Source organism: Balaenoptera musculus, chromosome 4 (genome assembly GCF_009873245.2).
Source record: "Balaenoptera musculus isolate JJ_BM4_2016_0621 chromosome 4, mBalMus1.pri.v3, whole genome shotgun sequence".
Taxonomy (NCBI): domain Eukaryota; kingdom Metazoa; phylum Chordata; class Mammalia; order Artiodactyla; family Balaenopteridae; genus Balaenoptera; species Balaenoptera musculus.
In genome coordinates this window covers 36,695,213-36,722,555 of record NC_045788.1, presented here as the reverse complement: position 1 = coordinate 36,722,555, position 27,343 = coordinate 36,695,213, and the positions used below count along the sequence as shown (strand labels likewise).

Sequence of the window (27,343 nt, the reverse complement as noted above, 5' to 3'; positions counted from 1 at the left end):
GTTTGTCTCTTATCTCCAAGAATCACTGTCTTTCATTGCCTGATGTCCAGTGTCTTGAAACCATTGTTTCTATCTTTTCTCCAGTGTTTTAGTTGTTTCAGGAAGGAGGGTAAATCTGGTTCCTGTTAGTCCACCTAAGCCAAATACAGACATTTTGGACTTTGTATTAGCTCTCATTTTTGAAGGGGGTGAGGGTGTTGTATCAGTTCTCATTTCCTGGCTATATAACCTTGGCAAATTACCTAACTTCTCTGAGCTTTATTTTTTTCCATGTGCAAATGGGAATAATAATGTTAGAATGATTAAAATTATATTGATGAAAAGCATTTAGCACAAGGCTTGGCATATAGTAAACACTCTAATAATAGAGACTATTTTTATTATGTAGATTAAGGGTTTAAATCAGATGATCTTTGCAGGCTATTCCAGACCTAAAATTTTATGATTTTATTAATTCAATTTTGAAAATTACATGGCATAATTTTAAAAATTAAAGTGTACCATCAATATTCATTTTAACCATACATTAATTACATATAAATGAAAACTGATATTTTTTAAATGACGACTTTATCTCTGTCAAATTGTATTTTACAAGTTGTCTTTTTTAATTCCATTAACAGTACACTGAGGTACATTAGGAATTATTAGGCCATTTGGCTCTTCCATTTTAAAGAAGAATTTGAGATTTTTTTTGCCTCACTCTTCAATGCTGGAATTATTTCTTGAAGTAAACTTTTTCTCCCTGAGTTTTCACTATCAATCCATTTGCTTAGTCAGGAAGTAAGGTTTTGTTTGTTTCAACTACTGGTTTCTCAAAACACTATGTACTGTTTAAAATGAGGTCAATAGTATAATTCTAAGATGTTCCATAATGTGATATCTTAGTAATAATCTAAGAAAATATTTGGTTGGAATTTGTTTATGACACTATAAAGTGATAGTCAATAGGTGACTATCACTTATTGTAAGCAGTCTGGCTGTGGGAAATTTTTTAATTACAACATTTTAACTGAAAAGTAACAACACTGCATTTGGAACCAATTTAAAATGTTCAGCATGCACATTAATTTGCTTTCTTCACATCAAAGCAATACTTGAAATAAACAAAAATCCATGATAATTAGTAAATATTCAGTTATTTTAAAATGTGCCATCCTTGTTGCATAGCAACTATTGATTCTATTATGTGCTTTTTACATACTCTAAAATAATTAAGCAAGGGCATAAATTGCTATCTACTTTTTTTGACTGTTAAAAGCATTTAATTATGAAGTTTATCCTAATATGTGTATTATACATTTGTAAAGGGAACATTTCATTCCTATGCAAAGACACAATGACCCAAGAAAGAGATGACAATGTCATATTAGCGATTCTCCTTTCTCATGAGGACTTTCAGGGAACTTTTAATTCATAGTCTCAATAACTAACACAGCCAAGCATAATTATCATTCGTTGGCTTTACTGGTCTGGATCTTGATTTACTGCTAAGCTAAATTATAAGATTTATTAACAAAAAGTCATGTCCTCTCAAAAGAATGAAATGTCCATTTATATTAAAGAAAATTACACAGGCCAAAATACATCTATGATATAATTAATTTATTAGAAAGATATCATGGTTTTAATAAGAACTTAGAGAATCTCACATATGTTTATTTTCATCAACAAATTAACTTAGCATAAAGCAAGAACATATAGCTTTATATGGTCAGATGCTAACACTAACTTGGTCTGCATGCTGTGTTAGCACCGCAGGGATAGGGCACAGTAAGCAGCAGTACTAGAGTGGATCATGAATGCAGAGACTTCTTTTCCAGTGGATTATATCTGAAGGTCATTGGTGGGGTGTGACCAAAGAGATGAGGAACTTCTACATAAGCAAAGGCAGGAAAGTTCATTTTGTCAATCTAAGAGGAGCTCAGGAGTTTGAGGGAAAGGAAGGATCTGTGAATCTTCATCTGCATTTCACTAATTCCATCAGTGAAATTTCTTTTATTTTTTCAAAGATTTATTTATTTTTTATTTATTTATTTTATTTCTTTTTGGCTGCGTCGGGTCTTAGTTGCGGCACGCAGGATCTTTTTTGAGGCATGCGGGATATTCATTGTGGTGTGCGGGCTTCTCTCTAGTTGTGGCACGCAGGTTTTCTCTTCTCTAGTTGTGGTGCGTAGGCTCCAGGGGGCATGGGCTCTGTAGTTGTGGTGCACAGGCTCCAGAGCGTGCGGGCTCTGTAGTTTGCGGCAAGCGGGCTCTACTTGAGGCATGTGAGCTCAGTAGTTGTGGCATGTCGGCTTAGTTGCCCCGCAGCACGTGGGATCTTAGTTCCCTGACCAGGGATCAAACCCGCATCCCCCTGCATTGTAAGGTGGATTCTTGACCACCAGGGAAGTATCCATCAGTGAAATTTCTGACTCAAAAGATGGGATGTTTATAATATCTCTTTATACGTATTGCCAAGCTGCCCTCCAAAAGGGTGTGTAATTTCCAGTCTCTTAAAGAGTAAGAATGAAAGACTATCTCACTAGACCTTCACCACAAGACAAAGTTGAAGCAGTAAAAAATAATCTCTCCTTGCTTTAATTTGAATTTTTTTGATTGCTAGATAGGTGGATCATCTTTTCATATTTTTAAACATGGATTGGTAAGGGTAGGGGAAGTGAATAAGGATAGACTAACCAATTGAGTACACCAAGGCTAAAAAAAATAGAAGGAATTAAAGAAGTGTGGGCTTTGGAGAAGAAGGAGAAGAAAAAGCCTATGCTGGAGGTTCAGAGTCAAGATGATGGTGTGGGAAGATGCAGAGTTCACACCTCCCCTCAACTAGGGTGCCTGCCGGATGCTGGTGGGGGACCCTGACACCCAGGGAGATGGGAAGAATGCCCAAGCACACCAGTAGGATGTGGGGAGACTGAGGGGGGAGGAGAAGTGGAGCCTGGACAGGCCCGGCGCCCCTGAGGGGTGACTGAGAGGCAGGAGGGGGAGGGGTTTCCACGCCTGGAGGGACCCTCAGGGGCTCAGATCAGAGGGGGAGCAGGCCCAGCATTTCCCCTGCCCAATCAGCCAGGGAAGTCTGCCCGGCTCTCGGGCTGGGTCCTACACCCTCAGTGGTCCCCTCTGGGCCAGGTTGGTCCTGGGGGCATAGGAGGGAGGCCAGGAGAGAACAGGAGAGGCAGTCGAGAGGGGCCCTCCAGGACCAGAGGATCAGGAAATGAGCAGAGGAGGTTTGCCCCGCCCACTCGGGCACTGGGAGCCTGCTGAGCTCCCAGGCCAGTCCCACGCCCTCCAAAGCCCCCTCCAGGCCGCATGGGTCCTGGCGGCATAGGAAGGAGGGCGGGGAGATCAGGAGAGGCAGGTGGGAGGGGACCTCCAGACTGGAGGAACAGTAGAGGAGCAGAGGGCATTTGCACCACCCACTGGAGCCCAGGAAGCCTGCTGGGCTCCCAGATGGGGCCCCCCCACCCTCTGAGACCAGAGGCAGGAGGCATGCCTGGGTCCCTTCTGTTCTGCTGAGGCTAAGCCCCCCTTCCCACAACCCCCCCACCCACCCGCCGCCTTTTCCAGCCCTTTGGGTCCTAAGCATAGGGCCCGCCCACTGCCCAAACTTCACCCCTGCTTAGGCCCCGCCCTCCACAGCCAAGGCTTTTCCACTTTTTTTTCCCTCCTCCTCTTTTTTTACTATTGTGGTTCTGTTTTACCTTCCAGTTGTTGTTTCATCTATATTTTTATTTTTATATTTTTTCTAACATAGCTGTTAGTTTCCTATTCTAATTTCAGTTTTTACTTTGTTATTGTTCTCCTTTTTTTTTTTTTTGCTGCCCTGAATGGCTTGCAGGATCATGGTTCACGAGCCAGGAGTCGGGCCTGAGCTCCCGTGGTGGGAGCCCCGAGTCCGAACCACTGGACTAAAAGAGAACCTCAGACCCCAGGGAATATTCATCGGAGTAAGGTCTCCCAGAGGTCCTCATCGCAGCACCAAGACCCAGCTCTACCCAACAGCCTAGAAACTGCAGTGTTGGAAACCACAGGCCAAACAACCAGTAAGACAGGAACACAATCCCATTCATTAAAAAAAAGGAAAAAAAGTGAGACAGCAAAAAAATATGTCATAGAAGAAGGAGCAAGGTAAAAACCTACAAGCCGAATAAATGAAGAGGAAATAGGTAATCTACCTGAAAAAGAATTCAGAGTAATGATAGTAAAGACGATCCAGAATCTCAGAAATAGAATGGAGGCACAGATTGAGAAAATACAAGAAATGTTTAACAAAGATCTAGAAGAACTAAAGAACAAACAAACAAAGATGAACAACAAAATAACTGAAATGAAAAATACACCAGAAGGAATCAATAACAGAATAACTGAGGCAGAAGAACGAATACTTGTGCTGGAAGACAAAATGGTGGAAATAACTGCCGAGGAGCAGAATAAAGAAAAAAAAAAGATAAGAATTGAAGACAATCGCAGAGACTTCTGGGACAACACTACGTGTACCAACATTCAAATTATAGGGGTCCCAGAAGAAGAAGAGAAAAAGAAACGGTCTGAGAAAATATAAGAAGAGATTATAGAGCAAAACTTCCCTAACGTGGGAAAGGAAAGAGTCACCCAAGTCAGGAAGCACAGAGAGTCCCATACAGGATAAACCCTAGGAGAAACACACCAAGACACATATTAATCAAACTAACAAAAATTAAATTCAAAGAAAAAATATTAAAAGCAGCAAGTGAAAAGCAAAAAATAACATACAAAGGAATCTCCATAAGGTTATCAGCTGATTTTTCAGGAGAAACTCTGCAGGCCACAAGGGAGTGGCAGGATATACTTAAAGTAATGAAAGAGAAAAACCTACAACCATACCCAGCAAGGATCTCATTCAGATTTGACAGAGAAATCAAAAGCTTTACAGACAGGCAAAAGCTAAGAGAATTCAGGACCACCAAACCAGCTTTACAACAAAGGCTATAAAGAAACTTCTCTAGGCTGGAAACACAAGAGAAGAAAAAGACCCACAAAAACAAACCCCAAACAATTAAGAAAATGGTAATAGGAACATACATATCGACAATAACCTTGAATGCAAATGGATTAAATGCCCCAACCAAAAGACACAGACTGGCTGAATGAATACAGAAACAAGACCCATATATATGCTGTCTACAAGAAACCCACTTCAGACCTAGGGACACATACAGACTGAAAGTGAAGGGATGGAAAAAGATATTCCATGCAAATGGAAATCAAAAGAAAGCTGGAGTAGCAATACTCGTATCAGATAAAATAGACTTTAAAATAAAGACTGTTACAAGAGATAAGGAAGGACACTACATAATGATCAAGGGATCAATCCAAGAAGAAGATATAACAATTATAAATGTTTATGCACCCAACATAGGAGCACCTCAATACATAAGGCAAATGCTAACAACCATAAAAGGAGAAATCGACGGTAACACAATAATAGTAGGGGACTTTAACACCCCACTTACACCAATGGACAGATCATCCAAACAGAAAATAAATGAGGAAACGCAAGCTTTAAATGACACAATAGAGCAGATAGATTTAATTGACATTTATAGAACATTCTACCCGAAAGTGGAAGAATACACTTTCTTCTCAAGTGTACACAGAACATTCTCCAGGCTGGATCACATCTTGGGTCACAAATCAAGCTTCGGAAAATTTAACAAAATTGAAATTGTACCAAGCATCTTTTCTGACCACAACATTATGGGATTGGAAATCAATTACAGGAAAAAACCTGTAAAAACCACAAATACATGGAGGCTAAACAGTGAGCTACTAAGTAACTAAGAGATCACTGGAGAAATCAAAGAAGAAATAAAAAAATACATAGAAATGACAACAAAAACACAATAACCCAAAACCTATGGACACAGCAAAAGCAGTTCTAAGAGGGAAGTTTATAGCAATTCAATCTCACCTCAAGGCACAAGACAAATCTCAAATAAACAATCTAACCCTACACCAAAAGCAAATAGAGAAAGAAGAACAAAGAAAACCCAAAGTCAGTAGAAGGAAAGAAATCATAAAAATCAGAGCAGAAATAAATGAAATAGAAACAAAGAAAACAATAGCAAAGACCAATAAAACTAAAAGCTGGCTCCTTGAGAAGATAAACAAAACTGATATAGCCTTAGCCAGACTCATCAAGAAAAAAAGGGAGAGGACGCAAATCAATAAAATTAGAAATGAAAAAGGAGAAATGACAACTGACATCATAGAAATACAAAGAATTATAAGAGACTACTACAAACAACTATATGCCAATAAAATGGACAACCTTGAAAAAATGGACAAATTCTTGGAAAGGTACAATTTTCCAAGACTGAACCAGGAAGAATTAGAAAATATAAAGAGACCTATCTCAAGTAATGAAATTGAAACTGTAATTAAAAATCTTCCAACAAACAAAAGTCCAGGACCAGATGGCTCCACAGGTGAATTCTATCAAACATTTAGAGAAGAGCTAACACCCATCCTTCTCAAACTCTTCCAAAAAATTGCAGAGGAAGGAACACTCCCAAACTCATTCTATGAGGCCACCATCACCCTGATACCAAAACCAGACAAAGATATCACATAAAAAAGAGCATTACAGACCAATATCACTGATGAACATAGATGCAAAAATCATGAACAAAACACTAGCAAACAGAACCCAACAACATACTAAAAGGAACATACACCATGATCAAGTGGGATTTATCCCAGGGTTGCAAGGATTCTTCAATATACGCAAATCAATCAATGTGATACACCATATTAACAAATTTAGGAATAAAAAAACATATGATCATCTCAATAGATGCAGAAAAATCTTTTGACAAAATTCAACACTGATTCATGATAAAAACTCTCCAGAAAATGGGCATAGAGGGAAGCTACCTCAACATAATAGAGGCCATGTTATGACTAACCCACAGCAAACGTCATTCTCAATGGTGAAAAACTGAAAGCATTTCCACTAAGATCAGGAACAAGACAAGGATGTGCACTCTTGCCACTCTTATTCAACATAGTTTTGGAAGTCCTAGCTACAGCAATCAGAGAAGAAAAAGAAATAAAAGGAATCCAAATTAGAAAAGAAGAAGTAAAACTGTCACTATTTGCAGATGACATGATACTACTATACATAGAAAATCCTAAAGATGTCACCGGAAAACTACTAGAACTAATCAATGAATTTGGTAAGGTTGCAGGATACAAAATTAATGCACAGTAATCTGTGGCGCTCCTATACACTAACAAGGAAAAAGCAGAAAGAGAAATTAAGGAAACAATCCCATTTACCATTGCAACAAAAAGAACAAAATACCTAGGAATAAACCTACCTAAGGAGGCAAAAGACTTGTACTCAGAAAACTATAAAACATTGATGAAAGAAATCAAAGATGACATAAACAGATGGAGAGATATACCATGTTCTTGGATTGGAAGAATCAATATTGTGAAATGACTATACTACCCAAAGCAATCTACAGATTCAATGCAATCCCTATCAAACTACCAATGGCATTCTTCACAGAATTAGAACAAAAAGTTTACTATTCGTGTGGAAACACAAAAGACTCCGAATAGCCAAAGCAATCTTGAGAAAGAAAAACGGAGCTGGAGGAATCAGGCTTCCTGACTTCAAGCTATACTACAAAGCTACAGTAATCAAGACAGTATGGTACTGGCACAAAAACTGAAATATAGATCAATGGTACAAGATAGAATGCCCTGAGATAAACACACACACATATGGTCACCTAATTTATGACAAAGGAGGCAAGAACATACAATGGAGAAAAGACAGCCTCTTCAATAAGTGGTGCTGGGAAAGCTGGACAGCTACATGTAAAAGAATGAAATTAGAACACCACCTAACACCATATACAAAACTAAACCCGAAATGGATTAAAGACTTAAATGTAAGACGATACACTATAAAACTCTTAGAGGAAAACATAGGAAAAACACTCTTTGACATAAACCACAGCAAGATCTTTTTTGACCCACCTCCTAGAGTAATGGGAATAAAAACAAACATAAACAAATGGGAACTAATTAAACTTAAAACCTTTTGCACAGCAAAGGAAACTATAAACAAGATGAAAAGAGAACCCTCAGAATGGGAGAAAATATTTGCAAATGAAACAACAGACAAAGGATTAATCTCCAAAATATATGAACAGCTCATGGAGCTCAATATCAAAAAAACAAACAACCCAATCCAAAAATGGGCGGAAGACCTAAATAGACATTTCACCAAAGAAGACATACAGATGGCCAAGAGGCACATGAAAAGATGCTCAACATCACTAATTATTAGAGAAATGCAAATCAAAACTGCAATGAGGTATCACCTCACACCGGTCAGAACGGCCATTATCAAAAAATCTAGAAAAAGGGTGTGGTGAAAAAGGAACCCTCCTGCACTGTTGGTGGGAATGTAAATTGATACAACCACTATGGAGAACAGTATGGAGGTTCCTTAAAAAACTAAAAATAGAATTACCATATGACCCAGCAATCCCACTGCTGGGCATATACCCTGAGAAAACCATAATTCAAGAAGAGACATGTACCACAATGTTCATTGCAGTACTATTTACAATAGCCAGAACATGGAACCAAGTCAGAAAGAGTAAAACAGATACCGTATGCTAACGCATATATATGGAATCTAAAAAAAAAAAAAAAAGATACTTATGAACCTAGTGGTAGGGCAGGAATAAAGACGCAGACATAGAGAGTAGACTTGAGGATATGGGGGGGAGGGAGGGGGAAGCTAGGGTGTAGTGAGAGTAGCATCAACATATATACACTACCGAATGTAAAATAATTAGCTAGTGGGAAGCAGCAGCATAGCACAGGGAGATCAGCTTGGTGCTTTGTGATGACCTAGATAGGTGGGATGGGGGGGGAGGGAGGCTTAAGGGGGGGAGGGGGTGTGGGGATGTATGTGTGCATGTGGCTGATTCACTTTGTTGTACGACAGAGACTAACACAGTATTGTGAAGCAATTATACTGCAATAAAGATCTATAATAAAAAGAAGCCTATGCTATAAAATAAAACAAAAGAATGAGACACTTAGAGCAACTTTAGTCCATATTCTCAAATTTTAATTGTTGCCCATATGGAACTGTTGCTATAGAGAGCATTTTTGTTATAGCCTGAATGTGCTGTCCCCAAAGGATAAGGGAAGGGGGATTGATTTATAGAGGGCCAGACTGGTTGAGTGTGGCCAACTGTGTGAAGACTGGAAATGAAAGTGACAAATTTAATTAACCTGAGCCAGCAACAATACCTAAAGGATTTCATCTGTGGATGGCAGAGTGGGGAATTCCAGGTGGAGACATTAGTTTGAAGGTGGCCACCAACTGTTGCTTGAGGTTACAAGTTATAAGGTCTAGTCACCAAGGAGAAGCATCTGATGATAACCAAATAGGTTGTTGGGACTTCAGTCAAACAATCTGAATTTCAGTAGCCAGCTCTAGTTCTAGATGCACATGTAAGACATAATCAGAAAACCAAGACAGAAGGCTAGAGCTAGGATTAGGTACTGGTGGGGGAAAAGAAACAGCTTGGAAGGTTTCAGCACAGTATGCATGATAAAGCCAAGGGATCAATCAAAAAGTATGAGAAGTTTATGACAGGGAGATGATGTCTATAGCCTCAATGACTAGAGCTGTGCAAGGCCTGAGAAGGCAGAGGCCAACAATTTTAAAAGTATGATTTGTATTCTCTAAAATTATGAAAGCAATACACACTCATTGTTGAAAGTTTGAAAAATATAGAAAAGTCCAAAGACAAAAGTCAATGCAATTTTTTCATACTCTAAAAGCAAACATCTTCTTTGTAAATAGTGAACTAAATACTTATTCATTTTATTTGCCAAAAGTTTATAACTGAATAATTTTAAGTCATTGTTCATTCTCTTGTATTATCTTCTTAAAAGCAGAGAAATCATAAGAATGAATTAATATTCCCTGCTTTTAAGGATGTAGTCAAATGCAGATTCTGTCATTTTATGGGGAAAAGGGTAAATATTTAAAAGTAAAAATTATGCTTTTACATAAGAACTAACGGCTATCTTAATCTTATAAGATTTCAAATTCTCTTCTTATGTTTTAACTTCCTACTTGTCTAATATTTTGTAAAAAACATATATTGTAAGCACGTTTGGTCTAGGAAATTCCAGAAAGAATCAAAGGTGTGCATAGAAGCAAAGAAACCTATCTGAAGTAGTCTGGCAAATGGACAGAATTTTTGAAAAACAAGACACATGCTGCTGAAAGCCACATTATTGTTACCTTCTCCCTCCAGTTATCACCGTCCAGCAGCTTCTGTCTAAGGGTTTCCTGCAACTGCTCGATGCTTTTCTGATGTGAAATCAGCATCGATTCCCTGAAAACCATAAACACAACATATGAGTCAAGACACACCCTTAACACCCTTCTTAAATTACAGTTCGTGCCTCAGGGATTATTTCACAATTCAGTCTGTTTATTCTTCTTTTTAGAAATATATATATACATATGTGTGTGTGTGTACTGCTACTACATACTATTTTAACTATTGTTAACAGCAATTTAAAAACACCGGCAACAAGGTAAGTATTTTCTCAGGCTTAATTTTTGCTTAATAAGTAATATTATTATTTTTGCATGAAATAGTAACAACATATGTGTAGTCACAAATATAATAAAATACTATACATTGTGGTTCTAAAGTTTATGACTAAATTCTAACACTAGGTAATATTTTGTTTATTTAAAAGAGGAAAATGTGCTGGGATATGACACAAAATCAGCACGTTTGTGGTTCCTGCTAGACTTATTTTTCTTTTATTTATCTCAAGTGCTAATAGGAACAGACTGAATTAAGTAGAGGGTAATATCTAAGATGTGGTATAGTACAAAACATACTAGAAAATAGGAGAGAAAACACAAAGAACATTTTAATATTTTAATCCACGTAATTGGATCTTTTTTAAATAAATTTATTTATTTATTTATTTATCTTTGGCTGTGTTGGGTCTTCACTGCTGCACGTGAGCTTTCTCTAGTTGTGGCTAGTGGGGGCTACTCTTCGTTGTGGTGCACGGGCTTCTCATTGCAGTTGCGGAGCAACCGCTCTAGGTGTGCGGGCTTCAGTAGTTGTGGCATGCAGGCTCAGTAGTTGTGGCACACGAGATTAGTTGCTCCACAGCATGTGGCATCTTCCCATGTCCCCTGCATTGGCAGGTGGATTCTTAACCACTGTGCCACCAGAGAAGTCCCCACGTAATTGGGTCTTAAAGCTAAGTTTGTGACCCTCTGGGTAGAAGTAAGTGTGGGAGATTCATAAGAACGTTTCTCCAGGGGCCCTGAAGTTAAGACTTTAAATATCACAAGTAGTGGCAAAAGTATGCCTGTTGATCAGGGAGTCCCTCCACCCCCTTCTATAATCATCATAACCCTTCTTATTTTCTGTGTAGGTGATTCTTTTCCATTGCTTATTCCTCTTTCTAATGCCTTTGTTTTCCATCATCACCCTCTTCCCTTTAGTTCTGACCCCTTTTCTCAAACTTGTGGCTTTCATTTATAACTGCCTGTTAGACATCTCCACCCTGACGAGCCATCAACACCAAAGATTCCACACATCAAAAAACAAATTCATCATCATCTCCAACGGTCTTGCCTTTCCTTTTGACTTCTGAAACCTTCAACAGTCACAATCTGTAGCTTGAAATCCCTGAGTCATCTCTGACTTTTCCTTCTTCTTGTTCTACCACATCCATTCAGTAACAAGTTCTATGTATTCTGCTCCTTGGTGCACCTCGAACTATTTCCTCCCTTCCTTTATGACTACTAACAGTTAAGGTTCTTGACTTTATTTCCCACCAAGAGTATTGTAATAGACTGTCAATCTATCTTGATCTCTATTCTCATCTCACTCTTACAGTATTATTAAACATTTTTTAATAAAAATAGTGCCTACATTTCTAGGCTAGAAAATTTTAAGGTCATGAACATAAAGACACATCAACTTGGTAGCCAGGATTATGAATATTATTTGAGGGAAAATGATTGAAAAGAACAAAACTCCCCAGACTTTTTTTTCAGAACTGTGTCAGACTAGGTACTTTGACAACTTTCCTACTGAAAATAAGTAAAGTTTTTTTTTCACTTATAAAAAAAATCTTAAAATTCATCAGTGATCTGGACAAAAAGTTAGGAAGATGCAGGAAACACAAATCAAGAGAAAGGACAGAAAAAGGTTATCAGTGGAAAACTAGTGAAATTTGAATAAAGTCTATAGGTTAGTTAATTGTATTATATCCATATTAATTTCTTAGTTTTTACATATGTTCCATGGTTATGAAAAATGGACCAGAGGGAAACAAATTCTCTGTACTGTCTCTGTAACTTTTCTTTAAATACAAAATTATTCCAAACTAATGGTTTAAAAAAATGGAGTAAAAGGAAGAACCCCAACAATAAGTAGAGCATTGAAGCCAACTCTCACCTTGAAGGTATTTTCCAAATCTGATGTACTTGAGCATTAAATTTCACAGCCATGAAGGGCACTGGAGTCAGGAGAGAAAGGAAGAGCTTGAGAGGAAACTCACCTGCATGAAACTGCATCTCAAAGAGTGACACATGCAGTATGCATTTTTGTCATACTGTATGTCAGAATATGAAATTCTCACCCAGTATGTGTAAAATACAAATAACATCCCCTCTCAAGGAACAAAAAAGAAATTTCCGGCTTTGAAGTTTGGTGCTAGGTAGAGGGGAAAATACAAATCTCCCACAAGAATTTATAAACACATGCCAATCCCAGTGCAGGTTTGTATCCTGAATTCACACTACCTGAGTGGTCCAAAAAGCTTCATATTGAGGAGATATCTTACAACGGTGTTAGGATAACCTTGCCTCCAGCTGCCTAGTAGGAGGAACACCAATATGTTTGGGAGAAACCTATCTTCAACTTGAAACTCAGAGAATTCCTACAGATAAAAATTCAAGACCTATGAGACCATAATTTTAAGAATCCCAAAATTATTTTTTTTTAAAGCTAGTAAGAGGAAGAATGAGCAGACACAAATGATAGCATAATCAAAGCCACAAATTCTAAAGTATTTTCAGATATTGAATATAAATAAGGATGTACAATATGTTGGAAGAAATAAAAGATTAATTTAAATGACTAATGAAATCTGAAACGAACCAATCAAACTTGAAGAAATGAAGCATATAATAACTGAGATGAAAAACTCAGTAGATGGTCCGATAGCAGATTATTCACAGCTAAAAATGAAGTAATAAACTGAAAGGGAGATTCAAAGAAATTATACAGGGTGCAGTACATGATGTCAAAAATATGTAAAATATAAAAGAGGTTGGGGGCTTCCCTGGTGGCACAGTGGTTGAGAATCTGCCTGCCAATGCAGGGGACACGGGTTCGAGCCCTGGTCTGGGAAGATCCCACATGCCGCAGAGCAACTAGGCCCGTGAGCCACAATTACTGAGCCTGTGCGTCTGGAGCCTGTGCACGGCAACAACAGAGGGCGCGATAATGAGAGGACCGCGCACCACGATGAAGAGTGGCCCCCACCTGCCACAACTAGAGAAAGCCCTCGCACAGAAACGAAGACCCAACACAGCCATAAATAAATAAATAAATAAATAAATAAATAAATAAATAAATAAATAAATAAATAAACCCAAAGTTTAAAAAAAAAAAAACACAAAGATATTTATAAGGCTGTGATTTAAAAAAAAAAAAAGAGGTTTATATATGGAGGACAGAGTGAAAAGATCTAATATTTCTCTATTTACCATTTCAGAAGCAAATGAGAGAGAAAGGGAGAGGAAGGACATTACAGATTGATGAAAAATACCAACCCATAAATCTAGGAAGCCCAAAGGATTCCAAGCAAGATAAATAAAAATAAATCTCATATCTGGCACCTGGTAGTGAAAATGAAGAATATTGGAGTTAAAAGAGATTTTAAAAGACGCTGGAGAGGAAATAAAACATACTGTCTTCAAAGGAACGCAAACATATTGAAAGCTTATTCTCCAATAGAAAGAAGGAAGGCCAAAAACCGCAAAATAATATATTAAAAATCCCATGAGAAAATAACCATCAATCTGAAGTTGGGTACCCAGCAAAACTATCTTTCAGAAAGAGGCCGAAATAAAATATGCTCAGAAAAATAAAATCTGAGTGTTTACTGCCAGCTAAACGACGTCTAAAAAATGTGCTTTGCAGGAAGGATTATGATCTCAGAAGGAAGGTCAGACGATCAAGAAAAAATGGTGAGCAAAGGAACTGGCAAACACACAGGCAGGGAGGGCTTCTTGGGCGTGTGACCAAGACAGCTGTACAGGGCCCATGTTCTGAAGGGGGCCCTGGGTTTCAGATTTAATGCTCTGTGGTCACCACTGATAAATTCTTAATAACTTTATCTTTGAGTCTGTGTTTTGTAAGTGAGGTCTAATGGGACAGTCACGCACATGCTGGGGCCTTGGAACCTCGGCTCACACAGAGGCCTACCTTTCGCCACCTCCCTGTCTCCCCAGGATGGTTCTCAACCTTTTGCTCCCCGACCCTTGCCTAGCATCTGCTGTCATCCTCTGCTTCAGTGGGCACAGGCATGGAGAATGTTGGGTCTGCCATGTGTGTCCTTTTGGCTGAGTCTGGGGCAGGGCCTTGGGTGCCCGTGAGAGCGTGCATCCACGCTACGATTTCTCCATGCCCAAGGGAGCACAGGATTCAATAGCAAACAAACAAAAACAGACCCTGACAAGTTGAGAGAAAGACGGTGAAGGAAAGGAAAAAGCTTCTTTCTTTTTTTGAAGGGGCTCCACGTTTTCATTTTACACTGGGCCTGAAATTTATGTAGCCAGCCCTGTATGTAAGTACTTGTAAATAAATATCATCTGTATAAAATATTAGTTTTGACTGTGTGTAATCAGTGGGGCTAACAAAAGGATAGAACTAGAACACTAGACAAAAATGTGGAATATAGGATGGCAACTATCAGGGCTCCAGTGTTATTCAAGAGAAGTTTGAGATATTCAAGAGAAGTTTGCGTTATTCAAGAGAAGTCTGAGATATTCAAGAGAAGTTTGCGTTATTCAAGAGAAGTTTGAGATATTAATTTTAGACTTCATTAAGCATGCATGGTAAAATCTCAGAAGTAACCACTAAAAGAATAGAATATGCCATTAGAAGAAGATGCACTAAGAAAATAAAAGAAACTCCAACAATGTTGCCCCCGCCCAAGGCCCAAAAGGAGAAAAGAGTGTAGAAAAAGAGAGAGAACTATTGATAGAAAACTTAAAATAACAATCATAATAATGGCAAATAAACTAAACTCATGAGTTAAGAGAAACAGGCTTGATAAAAACAAGCCCTAACCCTAACCCTAACCCTACATATTGGGTTAAGTAAAATATATTAATTAAGATAACTTTTACCTATTTATTTTTACTCTTCTAATATGGCAATTAAAATTTTTAAAGTGACATATGTGGCTTACATTATACTTCTACTGAACAGCACTGTTATAATCCATATTCTACGAAAACAAAGAAACGTCGGTAACAAAAGATAAATATCTCCATGTATTTGGAACTTTTCAAAAATGTGTTTCTTAATAACTCTTGGGTCAAATAAAAAATCATAACTGATACTTCAAAATACTTAGACTTGAACAATAATGAAATTTCTACACATCAAAATTTATGAAATATAGCTAAGCAGAAAAGATAAATAAATTGTGGTATACTTCAGAGTATAATACAGATGAAGAAATGAATGATTTTCAGCTACATGTAACATCATGGACAAAAATCCCAGGGACATAATCTTGAGCACAAAGAATAAATCACTGAGTAATATATATAGTATAATTTTATTTCTATGTAGAAAAAATATATGCAAAATCTAATTTATTTTTAGGAATACAAACACACGTGGTAAAATTATAGAGTGAAGCAAAGGAATAACAGGTGTTTTCTGTAGGTCTTTGTGGATGCTCTTTATCAGTTTGAGGAAGTTCCCATCTCTTCGTAGTTTGCTGAGAACCACAAAATGCAGGTTGGTGGTTACCTCTGAGCAAGGATGCCATGTGGTGGAATAAGGAGAAGCACCAAGGGACTTCAACGCTAATGGTAAGGCTCTTTTTCCTAAACTGAGCATTCATTGTATTGTAGTTCTTCATACTTTATACCTATCTAAACCTTTTATGTAACTACTCAGTATTTATAAAAACAATTAATGTTAAAGCCTGAGCATAGAGTATAACGGGCATCTGGAGAAAAGAGAATTAAAGGCAAAGACCAAGGAGAGGGAAATGGCAAGTGAACAGAAGGGTGGAGTTTACTGCTCACTATGCACACTATGGACAAGGCAGTACCTGGAGAGACAGAGGTGAATGAGGGCACGGTCCCTGTCCAAATGGTGCTCAAAAGCCAGCAATGTTGTAAAAGGAAGATTTATCTTTTAAAATGTGAGGTGAACCTAGCAGGTTCTGATGCTTGCTAAGCAGTCTCTAGGCTGGAGAAAGGAAGTGAAGCAGAAGGAACAAAGAATGAGGACAGTAAAAGTGGGATTACATTAAAACCTCAATTCTGGGCTTTCCTGGTGGCGCAGTGGTTGGGAGTCAGCCTGCCAATGCAGGGGATACGGGTTCGATCCCTGGCCCGGGAAGATCCCACATGCCGCGGAGCAACTAAGCCTGTGAGCCACAACTGCTGAGCCCGCGTGCCACAACTACTGAAGCCCACGTGCCTAGAGCCCGTGCTCAGCAGCATGAGAGGTCACCGCAATGAGAGGCCCGCGCACTGCAGCGAAGAGTAGCCCCCACTCGCCGCAACTAGAGAAAGCCTGCGTGGAGCAACGAAGACCCAAAGCAGCCAAAAATAAATAAATAAATACATTAAACAAACAAACAAACAAACAAAACCCTCAATTCTGGCTTTCTTCCAAATATGTGGCCATTCCCGTCTCCTTTGCAGAATCATCTTTCTCTGCCGTCAATTACATGTTTGGTGCTCCTTAGCACTTTGTTCTGAGGCCTCTTTTTTCTCTCTCTCTACTCTTTCTCTAAGTGATCATATCCATGCCTATGGTTAAAATGCAATAGTTGCTGACAACTCCCAGATTTTATCTCCAGCTCACATCTGTTCTCTGAGTATCTGACTCATGTTTCCAACTCTCACCTGACTGCTCTACTTTTATATTTCAGAGTCATCCAAAACTCAACATGTCTGTAATCCCAGAGGCTAACAAGGTCAGTTTATTTTCTGCTCATGATATATGTCATCTGCTGCTTTGCTCTGCATGTTTTGTTCCAGGATGTAGCCCAAGGATTGCTCCCAAGGAGCAATTCTTACCTGGGAATACTGCTTTTGTGATAGAAAAGAAAAATTGTGAAAACATAGGATCTGTTAAAGTTTCTGCTCAGAATCAGTGCATGTCACTCCTCTCCCATTTCAATGGCAAGAACAAATCAAATGGCCAAGTCTGATGTGAATCAGGTGTGGATAGTATAGTCCTCTCACCGGGAGGTGCACAGTAAGTCACCTGGCATCAGGTGGAGTCCATCCCAACTCTGAAATTCTACCGGAAGCGACTATGAGGATTTCTACCCTGGAGGTAGAGAACCTTCCTTGCTTAGACTGTGGTTCTTTCACTTGGGAGTGATTTCTCAATCCATTTTTCCCCATAGCTCCTGGCTTTCCTCTCTGAGATGTAATTTTTTTTTTTCCATCATACAGCCTTGCCACATCAGAAGAGGGTGTTAGAAATTCTGCCCTTTTGAGAGACAGCTTTCTCAACTTCTTTCCTATCCATAGAAGATTTGGAGGAGAAATCGTTCCAAGAGAATTTAAAAAAAAAAACAAAACAGATTTATTGAGATATAATTGAAAACAGTAAACTACATGTTTAAAGTATACACTTGGATGAGTTTTGACATATGTATAAACATATGTGTGTAAAACCATCACTGCAATCAAAATAATGATATATCCATCATCTCCCAAGGTTTCCCTATGCCCTTTTTGAATCCCTCACTCCTGCCCTCTTGCCCCCAGCAATCAAGAGTTTGCTTTCTGTCATTATACATTAGTTTGCACTTTCAGAATTCTATAAAAATTCTCTATATATCATACAGTATATTCTGTTTTGTGTGTTTCGCATTTTTCATTTAGCATAATTCCTTTTAGATTTGTCCATGTTGTACCATGAATCAATAGTTTATTTTTTATTTTTTTTTTTCTGAGTAGTATTTCATCACATGGATATACCACAATTTGTTTATCCATTCACCTGCTGATGGACATTTAGGTTGTTTCACAGGTTTTGGCTATTACAAATATAGCTATTAATATCTGTGTACAAGTATTTGTATGGATATGTCCCTTCATTTCTCTTGGGTAAATACCTAGGAGTGAAATGGCTAAGTAGCAAGGTAAGTGTACGTTAAACTTTTTAAGAAACGTCCATACTGTTTTCCAAAGAGTTGTACTGTTTTACATCCCAACCATCAGAGTATGAGAGTTCCAGTTTCTCCACATCTTGCCAACAATTGGTATGTTCAGGCTTTCTAATTTTAGCCATTCTAAAAGTGTGTGCTTGTGGGACTTCCCAGGCGGTGCAGTGGTTAAGATTACGTGCTTCCACAGCAGGGGGCATGGGTTCCATCCCTCGTCGGGGAACTAAGATCCCACGTGCTGTGAGGTGTGGCCAAAAAAAAAAATCAATAAAAAAAATAGAAGTGTGTGGTCGTATCTCATTATGGTTTTAATTTGTATTTCCCTAATGACTAATGATGTTGAACATCTTTTTTATGTGCTTATTGGCCATCTGTATATCTTTGGTGAAGCGTCTGTTCAAATGTTTTGCTCATTTTTTATTGGGTTGTTTATGGTCATCTGAGTTTCTAAGGTTCTTTATATATTCTGAAGGCAAGTCCTTTATGACATATATATTGTGCAAATCTATGACGATGGCTTGTCTTCATTCGCTAAACAGTGCCTTTTAAAGAACAGAAGTTTTAACTTTGATGAAGTCCAATTTATCAGGGTTTTTTTCTTTTATGGATTGGGCTTTTGGGGTTGAATCTAAGAAATCTTTGCCTAATCCAAGGTCACAAAGATATGTCTCCTGTTTTCTCCTATAAGTTTTATAATTTTAGGTTTTATATTTAGATCTAGGATCTATTTTGAATTAATCTCTATATATACATTTCACAGTATGAATGGAAGTTCATTTTTTGCATATGGATATACAATTGTTCCAGTGCCAATGGTGAAAAAAACTATGTGTTCTCCAATGAACTGCTTTGGCACCCATGTAGAAAATCAATTAACCATACATGTGTGCCTATTTCTGGATTCTCTATTCTGTTCCATTGATCTATTTGTCTATCTTGAGATTAATACCACACTGTCTTGATTATTTGTAGCTTTACAATAAATCTTGAAGTTAGGTAGTGACTTTGATCTTTTGGCTCCTCAAAGTTTTTTCAAAGTTGTTTTGATTATTCTAGGTCCTTTGCATTTCCATATGAATTTTAAAATTAGCTTGTTAATTTCTACAAAAATGTTTGCTGGAGGTTTGATTGTGATTGCATTGAATCTATAAATCAATTTGGAGATAACTGTTAACAATATTGAGGCTTCTGTTCCATGAACATTGTATATCTCTCCATTTATTTAGATCCTCTTAATTTATCTCAGCAGTGTTATGTAGTTTTCAATGTACAGGTCTGGCACATTATTTGTCAGATTCATCCCTAAGTATTTCATGTGTTTTGAAATATTTTGATAAATACTGCTTTTTAATTTTGATTGTTCTGTGCAAATATACAGAAATTAATTTGGGTTTTGGATGTTGACTTTTTTTCCTGCAACCTTTTGCGAAACCCACTTATTAGTTCTAGTAACTCCTTTTGTAGATTCCATGGGGTTTTCTATGTTAGTGAGCATATCATCTGTGAATAAAAAATTTTATTTCTTCCTTTCCAGTCTGATGCTTTTTATTTCTTTTTCTTGCCTGACTGTACTGACTAAAACTTTCAGCACAATATTGAACAGAACTGATGACAGCAGGTGTTTATTTCTTGATCTTGATCTTAGGAGGAGAGTATGTAGTCTCTCACTATTAAGTATGATGTTATCTGTCAGTTTTCTTAGATGCCCAGTATCAATTTGAAAAAGTTTTCCTCTATTTCTACTTTGCTGAGATTTTTTTAAAAATTAGGAATGAACGTTTTGTTTTGCCAACTGCCTGTTTTGTTTCTATTGACATAATCATTGAGTTTTTCTTTTTTACTTTTTGAATAACAATAATTGATTTTTGAATGTTAAACTGATCTTACATTCTTGGGATAAACTCCACACATTCATGGTTTCTTTCCTTTTTTATGTTGCTGGATTCAATTTGCTAAAATTTTGTTTACAAGTTTTGCATCTGTGCTCATGAGGGATGTTGGTCTGTTAATTTGCTTGTAATGCTTTTGTCAGATTTTGGTATCAGGGTAATACTGGCCTCATGAAGTAAGTTAAGAACTACTCCTTCCTCTTTCATTTTCTGGAAGAGTTTAAGAAGAATTAATACTATTTCTTCCTTAAATTCTTGATAAAATTTACCAGTGAAACCTTCTAGGCCTGAAGTTTTCTTTGTGGGAAAAATTTAAATTATAAACTCAGGTCATCTATTCATTTTAGTGAACCTGGGTAGTTTATATTCCAAAAAAATGTATCCATTTTTCAGAGTTGTCAAAATTAATGGCATAGTCAAGCAAATGGCTTTGTGGCACCATTTTTCCAACAGCATTTGCTCACTTTGTGTCTCTGTGACATTTTGGTAAGTCTTGCAATATTTCAAAATTTTCATGATTATTATTTTGTAATGATGATCTGTGATCAGTGATCTTTGATGTTACTTACTGAAGACTCAGATGGTGGGTAGCATTTTTTAGCAATAAAGTATTTTTGAATTAAAAAAATTAATGGCATAAAGTTGTTTATAGTATTCCTCTATTAATGTATTAGTATCTGAAGAATGTAATGTCACCACTCTCATTTCTGATGTTGGTAAATTTTTGTCTTCTCTCTCTTTTCCTGATGAGTCTGACTTGAGATTTATTAATGTTATTGATCTCCTCAAAGAAACTGATTGTTTAATTGATATTCTATATTGTTTTACTGTTTTCTATGTCATTGATTTCTGCTCTGATCATTATTATTTACTTTCTTATGCTTATCTTGGGTTCTGTTTGCTCTTCTTTTTCTAACTTCTTAAGGTGGAAGCTGACCTTTTTTCTTTTTTCACATAGACATTTATTGCCATAAATTTGCTCCCTTAAGTTTTGCTTTAGTGATATTCCACACATTTTGATGTCTTCATTCCCATTTAGTTAAAAAATCTTTGTAATTTCCCCTTTGATATTTTCTTTGACCCATATCTCATTTAGAATTGTGTTATAGTTCACAAATATTTGGGGGATTTTCCAGATACTTTTCTGTTATTTATTTCTAAGTTAATTACATTGTGACCAGAGAATACACTTTGTATGATTTGAGTCCTTTTAAATTTTCTTTGGTTTTGTTTTATAGCCAAATTTATGGTCTATCTTGGTGAATATTTTGTATGCTCTTGGAGAAAAAAATGTGTATTCTGCTGCTGTTGGGTGGAATGTTGTATAAATGTCAATTAGGTTAAGTTGATTGATTGTAAAGTTCAAGTCTTCTATAGCCTTACTAATTTTTCTGTGTACTTGTTTTACCTATTGTTAAGAGAGAGCTATTGACATCTCTAACAATAATTGTGAATTTGTCTACTTCTCCTTGTAGTTCTATCAGTTTTTGCTTCACGTATTTTTAAGCTCTGTATTAGAGGCACAAACATTTAGGATTGTCATGTCCTTCTGATGAACTGGTCTATTTATCATTATGAAATGAATTTATTTATTCCTGGTAATAGTCTTTGTTCTAAAATCTACCTAGCTTGATATTAATAAACACATTCTAGCTTCTTTTGATTAGTGTCAGCATGGTATATCTTTTTCCATTCTTTTACTTTTAGCCTTTTGTATCTTTACTTTTCAAATACATTTCCTGTAGGCAGTATATGGCCGAATCTTACTTTTTTATACAATCTGAAAATCTCTATCTTTTAATTAGAATGTATAGACAATTTACATTTAATTGAATTGTGATACAGTTAGACTTAAATCCACCATCTTATCTATTTGCCCCATCTGTTGTTTCCTTGGCCTTCTTTCTCTGCCTTCTTTTGGATTTTGCATATGGCTTATGATTTACTTTCATCTGCTTTGTTGGCATATTAGCTATAACTCTTTGTTTAGTTTATTTGATGGTTGCTCTAGGGTTGATAATAGCTATTTTTAACTTGTCACAGTTGTGGTAGGCTAAATAATTGCCTTCAAAGATATCCATGTCCTAATCCCCAAAGTCTGTAAATATGGCAAAAGGGACTTTGCAGATGTGATTACATTAAGGATCTTGAGATAAGGAGATTATCCTGGTTCATCTGGATGTGCCTTAAGTATAATTATCAAGGTCTTTATGAGAGAGAGGCAAGAAGGTTAATGTGGGGGCGGGGGGGGGGGGAAGGTGGTGATGTGACAATGGGAGCATAGATTAGATTTATGAGGCCAGGATCCAAGGAATGCCAGCAGCTTCTAAAAGCTGGAAGAAGCAAGGAATGGGTTCTCCCCTGGAGGCTCCAGAAAGAGCCAGCCCTATTGACATCTTGATTTTAGCCCCTTAACACTCATTTGGACTTCTGACTCCCAGAACTGTATAAATTTGTGTTGTTTTAAGCCACTAAGTTTGTGGTAATTGTTATAGCAGAGATAGAAAACGATGCTGGTTTACCTTCAAATGTTATTACACAACTTTCAGGTATAAGAGTAGAATCTTATAGTAGTAAACTTGATAAAATAAGGAGCAACAGTCAAGGCAAATAAAGTAGCACTTCACTTGGTTTTCAAAATACCAGTACCATAGAATGGATGTGGCTCGCTATGTGCTTGTTAGAAGTGGCTAGGCAGCAGAGTCCTGGCAATTTGATCCACTTTATTTCTTAAGCCAGGTTTCCTATTTGAAAAGAGGTCTTACTGATTAGAAAATTCCAATGAGCATTTTCAGATGGATGTCTGTGAGTACATTAGAAGTTACCTTTACTATAAAATGGATGGTACTGAATATTTGAGATGCTCAAATTTTAGTCTCCCTGGAGACAGTTATAATTTTGATATCAACAAAAGTAGAATCCATTCCATATACTTTCCTCTGATGGACCCAGTACAAAACACTGCTGTTATATGTATCCCTTTAGAATAAAAATCGTGAAAGGCTAGCAGATTATAGAAGCCAAAATATAGTAAGCCAAGGTTCAAACAATGTTGATGAAGTGATAATCATTCACTGAATTGACAAAGAGTCATAAAGTTCCTTATGACATTTCCACAGAATATAAGGTGTTTTGAGTGAACTGTTATAAAATTTATGAACTTGTGTTTGTGATGATAATTTTGCTTGACATTAAAGCTACAGAAATTAGGACTTTCATATCTCATTGATTCCTGCTGAGCCTCTGTTCTCCACTCTTCAGTGCAATTCTTTAATGAGACAAGGCAGAAAGAATGATTATACATGATGTTACAAACACACTGTCCTTGATTACCATGGAATGGGCACTGGGTAATGTATACAGAGATGATTATATGTGTGAAAAAGATAATCTTGATTCCAAAAATAAAAATCACACTTATATAGTAAACTCAAGAAAGAGCTTGCACATTATTCAGGATTGTAGAACCATCTTAAGACATTGATAAAGAAAAAGCAGTCTTGCCTTGAAAGAAACTATAAAGGATCAACTTTGACTCTAGTGAGCCTCTCTGAGAGAAATTTAGAGGATTTCTAGAAATAAAATATTGTTAGAGGCATATTCATATTTTAAAAAGCTGAAAATGTGCACCTGTTTTTGAATATCATACAGATATCCAATTTCCCCTTTACAGCCAGTTCTAGAGGTATTCATGCTTTAGAATAATAAGAAACAACACAGATTCAGGTCCTATATTTGGATTTTAGTAAGAATCTGATAGAGAAGATCATCACTAGAATCCAGGAGTTCGAATTGATTTTTGGCAAGTCAGAAGCTGATTTGCTACCAGACAATGAGAGCTTCCGAGTTTTAAATCCTGTGATCAGTGGTTTAACTGGGGTTAAATTCATTCCTACTCATCCATACATCCATCCAGCAAATATTTATTGTGTACCCAACTATGTGTCAGGCACTAGGGATAGTCTCTAGGGATATGGTCATTCTTTCTTGCCACTCATTGGAAATATATTAATGCAATTTCCTAATTTTTAGAAGATCCTGAGGGGTAAATGACTATCTAAAGTGACATAATTCACAAGAGGTAAAGCTGGTTCAAGCTTGTACCAGCCTAGGGTTCTCTACCCTGTAATTTCATCAGATTTTTTTTAAAAATAACATTTTTGGAGTTGGCACAATAGGCAAATTAGGATCTACTCATAATTAAGAGTATTTATTTTAAAAAAAAAATTAACTTTTAAATTCTTAGACCAAAAAGAAAATGAGAATCTAATTTCTTACATACATGCAAAAATCTAATTCCCTTAATTGTAGTTAAAAACGTAACTGCAAACAAATGTCAAACCATAATGCCAAATGACAGCTTTAAATTCTGTTTCACAAGTTGTTCTTTTAGAGATGTCTTCACATTGTCAATCAAAGAGATAATTTTGATTTTGCCACAACTCCTGCCACTGTTAAAAGCAGTGTCTGTGATATCATAAGAAGTTTGGCAAGTCTCTTGTTCTGAGAGTTGTTGACAGACAGGAAATCAGAGAAAGAGGTATGTCTTGGGAAAAATACCTGATAAGGTTTGTTATTTTAGAATGATATTACTTAGAACACTTCATTTCATAACACTCTAAACTAACAGAATTGCATCCAAAATAAATCACTCCATGGACTAATCTTTACAACTCTAAGAGTAAAGCAGATAACACTGAATTCAACAGATATTTACTGAATATCTACATCACCAATGCAGGGTATAAAAGATATGTTGCTTTAAGAGGTTAGCAACCTAAATGAAGATGAAAGAAAGGAAATTAATACTTTCTGGGCACCTACAACCTACCAGGCATGATACTAGATGCTTTAATCTTCACAAGAAGGTAGCTATTATTAATATGCCCATTTTACAGATAAGGAAAATGACCCTTAAAGTGGTTAAGCCAGTTGTCCAAACTTGACACTAGATTTAAACCTATGTTTGCCTAAGTCCGTTCTTTTTATACTAAGCGACACTACCACGAGGTAACAGAACCCTTGAAACCTTGCTTCCACATCCCTTTTTATATTCTACACTTCTTATTGCTTCTAGCCTTCATGAAAGTATGACAAGCCTCATCAAAGTAACTAAACACCAAGTTTCTCTCCTTATAGAATGTGTTGTGAAATGTTTTTATTCTACTTTTGTTCTGAAGATATAGCTCCACTTCTGACTTTGCTAAGGCACTAGAGAAAGGAAGACAAAAGTCACCATCTTATATTTATTAAATGAATGGAAGAATCCTGAAAGAGTGGAGAGGTGGGGTAAGAAGGCAAGAGGAGGGGAAGAGGGGGTACTCTGGGATTTTCTGCTTTCTGCAGGGCTGGGAGTCCCCTGAAGACTCAGTGTTACAACATGATTGAGAAAGAGAAGCTGACAGAACTGATCCCTTCAAGACAAATGCTAAGGGAACTGTGTAAACTGTAGTGGAGGGAACACAGTTTATAAAGCTAGATACAACGGAGCTTGATTTCTGTCTTTGCCAGTTATGTAGCCCTGGGCAAGACATTTAGCCTTGCTTAACCTCAGTTTCTTCAAGTGTAAAATGTGGAAAATGATACCTGCTTCACAAGAGAGGGTCACAGCTCTGCTAGCCAGGGCCTTTGTGCAAATTTGAAAATGGCTTGCCCTCTGGGTTGGTGAATTAGAAAAAGTGCTCCCTCTGGGTGGGGGCCGACCCAGGTACATAGAGCTTGGTGAGGAAGGAATGGCATGCTTATGCAAGAGAAATAAGCCCCTTCCTCTGTGGCAAGTGGTGAGGAGAGCAGAGTTCAGGCTGGTTTTCAGGTCCCTAACCCTTTCTGATGAGCACCACACAATGATGCATCTCACTCAGGGCAGTGTGAAGACAAGATCATGTCCACAGAAGCACCAAGAGGGCTCCCCATGACTGTGAAACCTGGTGATGGTGTGTGAGAGAGCTTGAGAGCGAGAAAGTGGGGAGGAGAGAAGAAAGGAAGCAGGGAGAAGGGGAAGAGAGAGCCTGAAGAAACAGGTATGTTTGACCATGGGGTTGTGTCATATACAGAACAGGAAATTCCATGAACCTCCTGAAATAATTTGCTAGATTTTATGTACATTTCTCTGAGGTGAGGGTTTAGAGCTGTCAATTAAAGAAGAAAAAACAAAGAGAGAGAAGAGGATGAGGAAATTGAAAAAGAAGTTAATGTTGTGGGTGTAGGAGGGGAAATAAAATCCTTCCCTATAGCCTCAAAGGTATGCTTCAGGGCGACAGGGAGAAATTAAGTAAATTTCACTTAAGAGAGGTAAAGAGCTAGCTGATAGAGACACAGACAGATAACTGCTTATTTCACAGAACAATTTACACATAAGCCACTTGCCCCCAACTTCGGTCACAATGAAGCTTTTCCTCCAACGACATTCTTCACTAATCCTGTCATATTACTGGCAAGTAAATCATAATAAGTATTTTTCTATATTTTTTCTTGGAATTCACCAAGATAGGGCCAACACAGCTCTTGGGGAGGAACGCATAGGGTGCGGACTATTACAAACAGCTGTGTGTCTCAGCAGTACGGTTTTAGGCCACACGTTACTGCATAAATGAATTTCTCTGAGCGTTATACGTGGGCAGTCTCCAAGCTTAAACACATATGCCCTTCTAAAATGTATTTGTAAGTTGGTTATAGGAAATTCCCAACACATTTTACTATAGAAATAATTTTCCATAAAAAAGGAATTAGGCCTGCAGGCCAGCCCACAAAACCCTATTTAATCCACAATACTTCTGAAGTGGTATCACAAATTCATAGTTCTGGGTAGAGTTCTGGCCCTGGCCGAAGACACCCTGTAGCCCAGAAGCATGAGAGCTGAGGGCTCTCTTTAAACAGAATTTTAAAAATAGCCACCCTTTTCTCTGGCACTGTCCCTGTGCCCTGCCCCGCTCCTCCCCATC

At 37.4% G+C, this 27,343-nt stretch overlaps 1 protein-coding gene across 1 annotated transcript in view; it reads right to left on the bottom strand.

Annotated features, from left to right (window-relative positions):
- Positions 1–27,343, bottom strand: part of LEKR1 (leucine, glutamate and lysine rich 1) — a 284,048-nt gene that overhangs the window by 29,232 nt on the left and 227,473 nt on the right. The window contains exon 12 of the mRNA XM_036851365.1: positions 10,331–10,424. Coding sequence (XP_036707260.1) covers positions 10,331–10,424 — 94 coding nt within the window. The remainder of the gene's footprint in view (positions 1–10,330; positions 10,425–27,343) is intronic.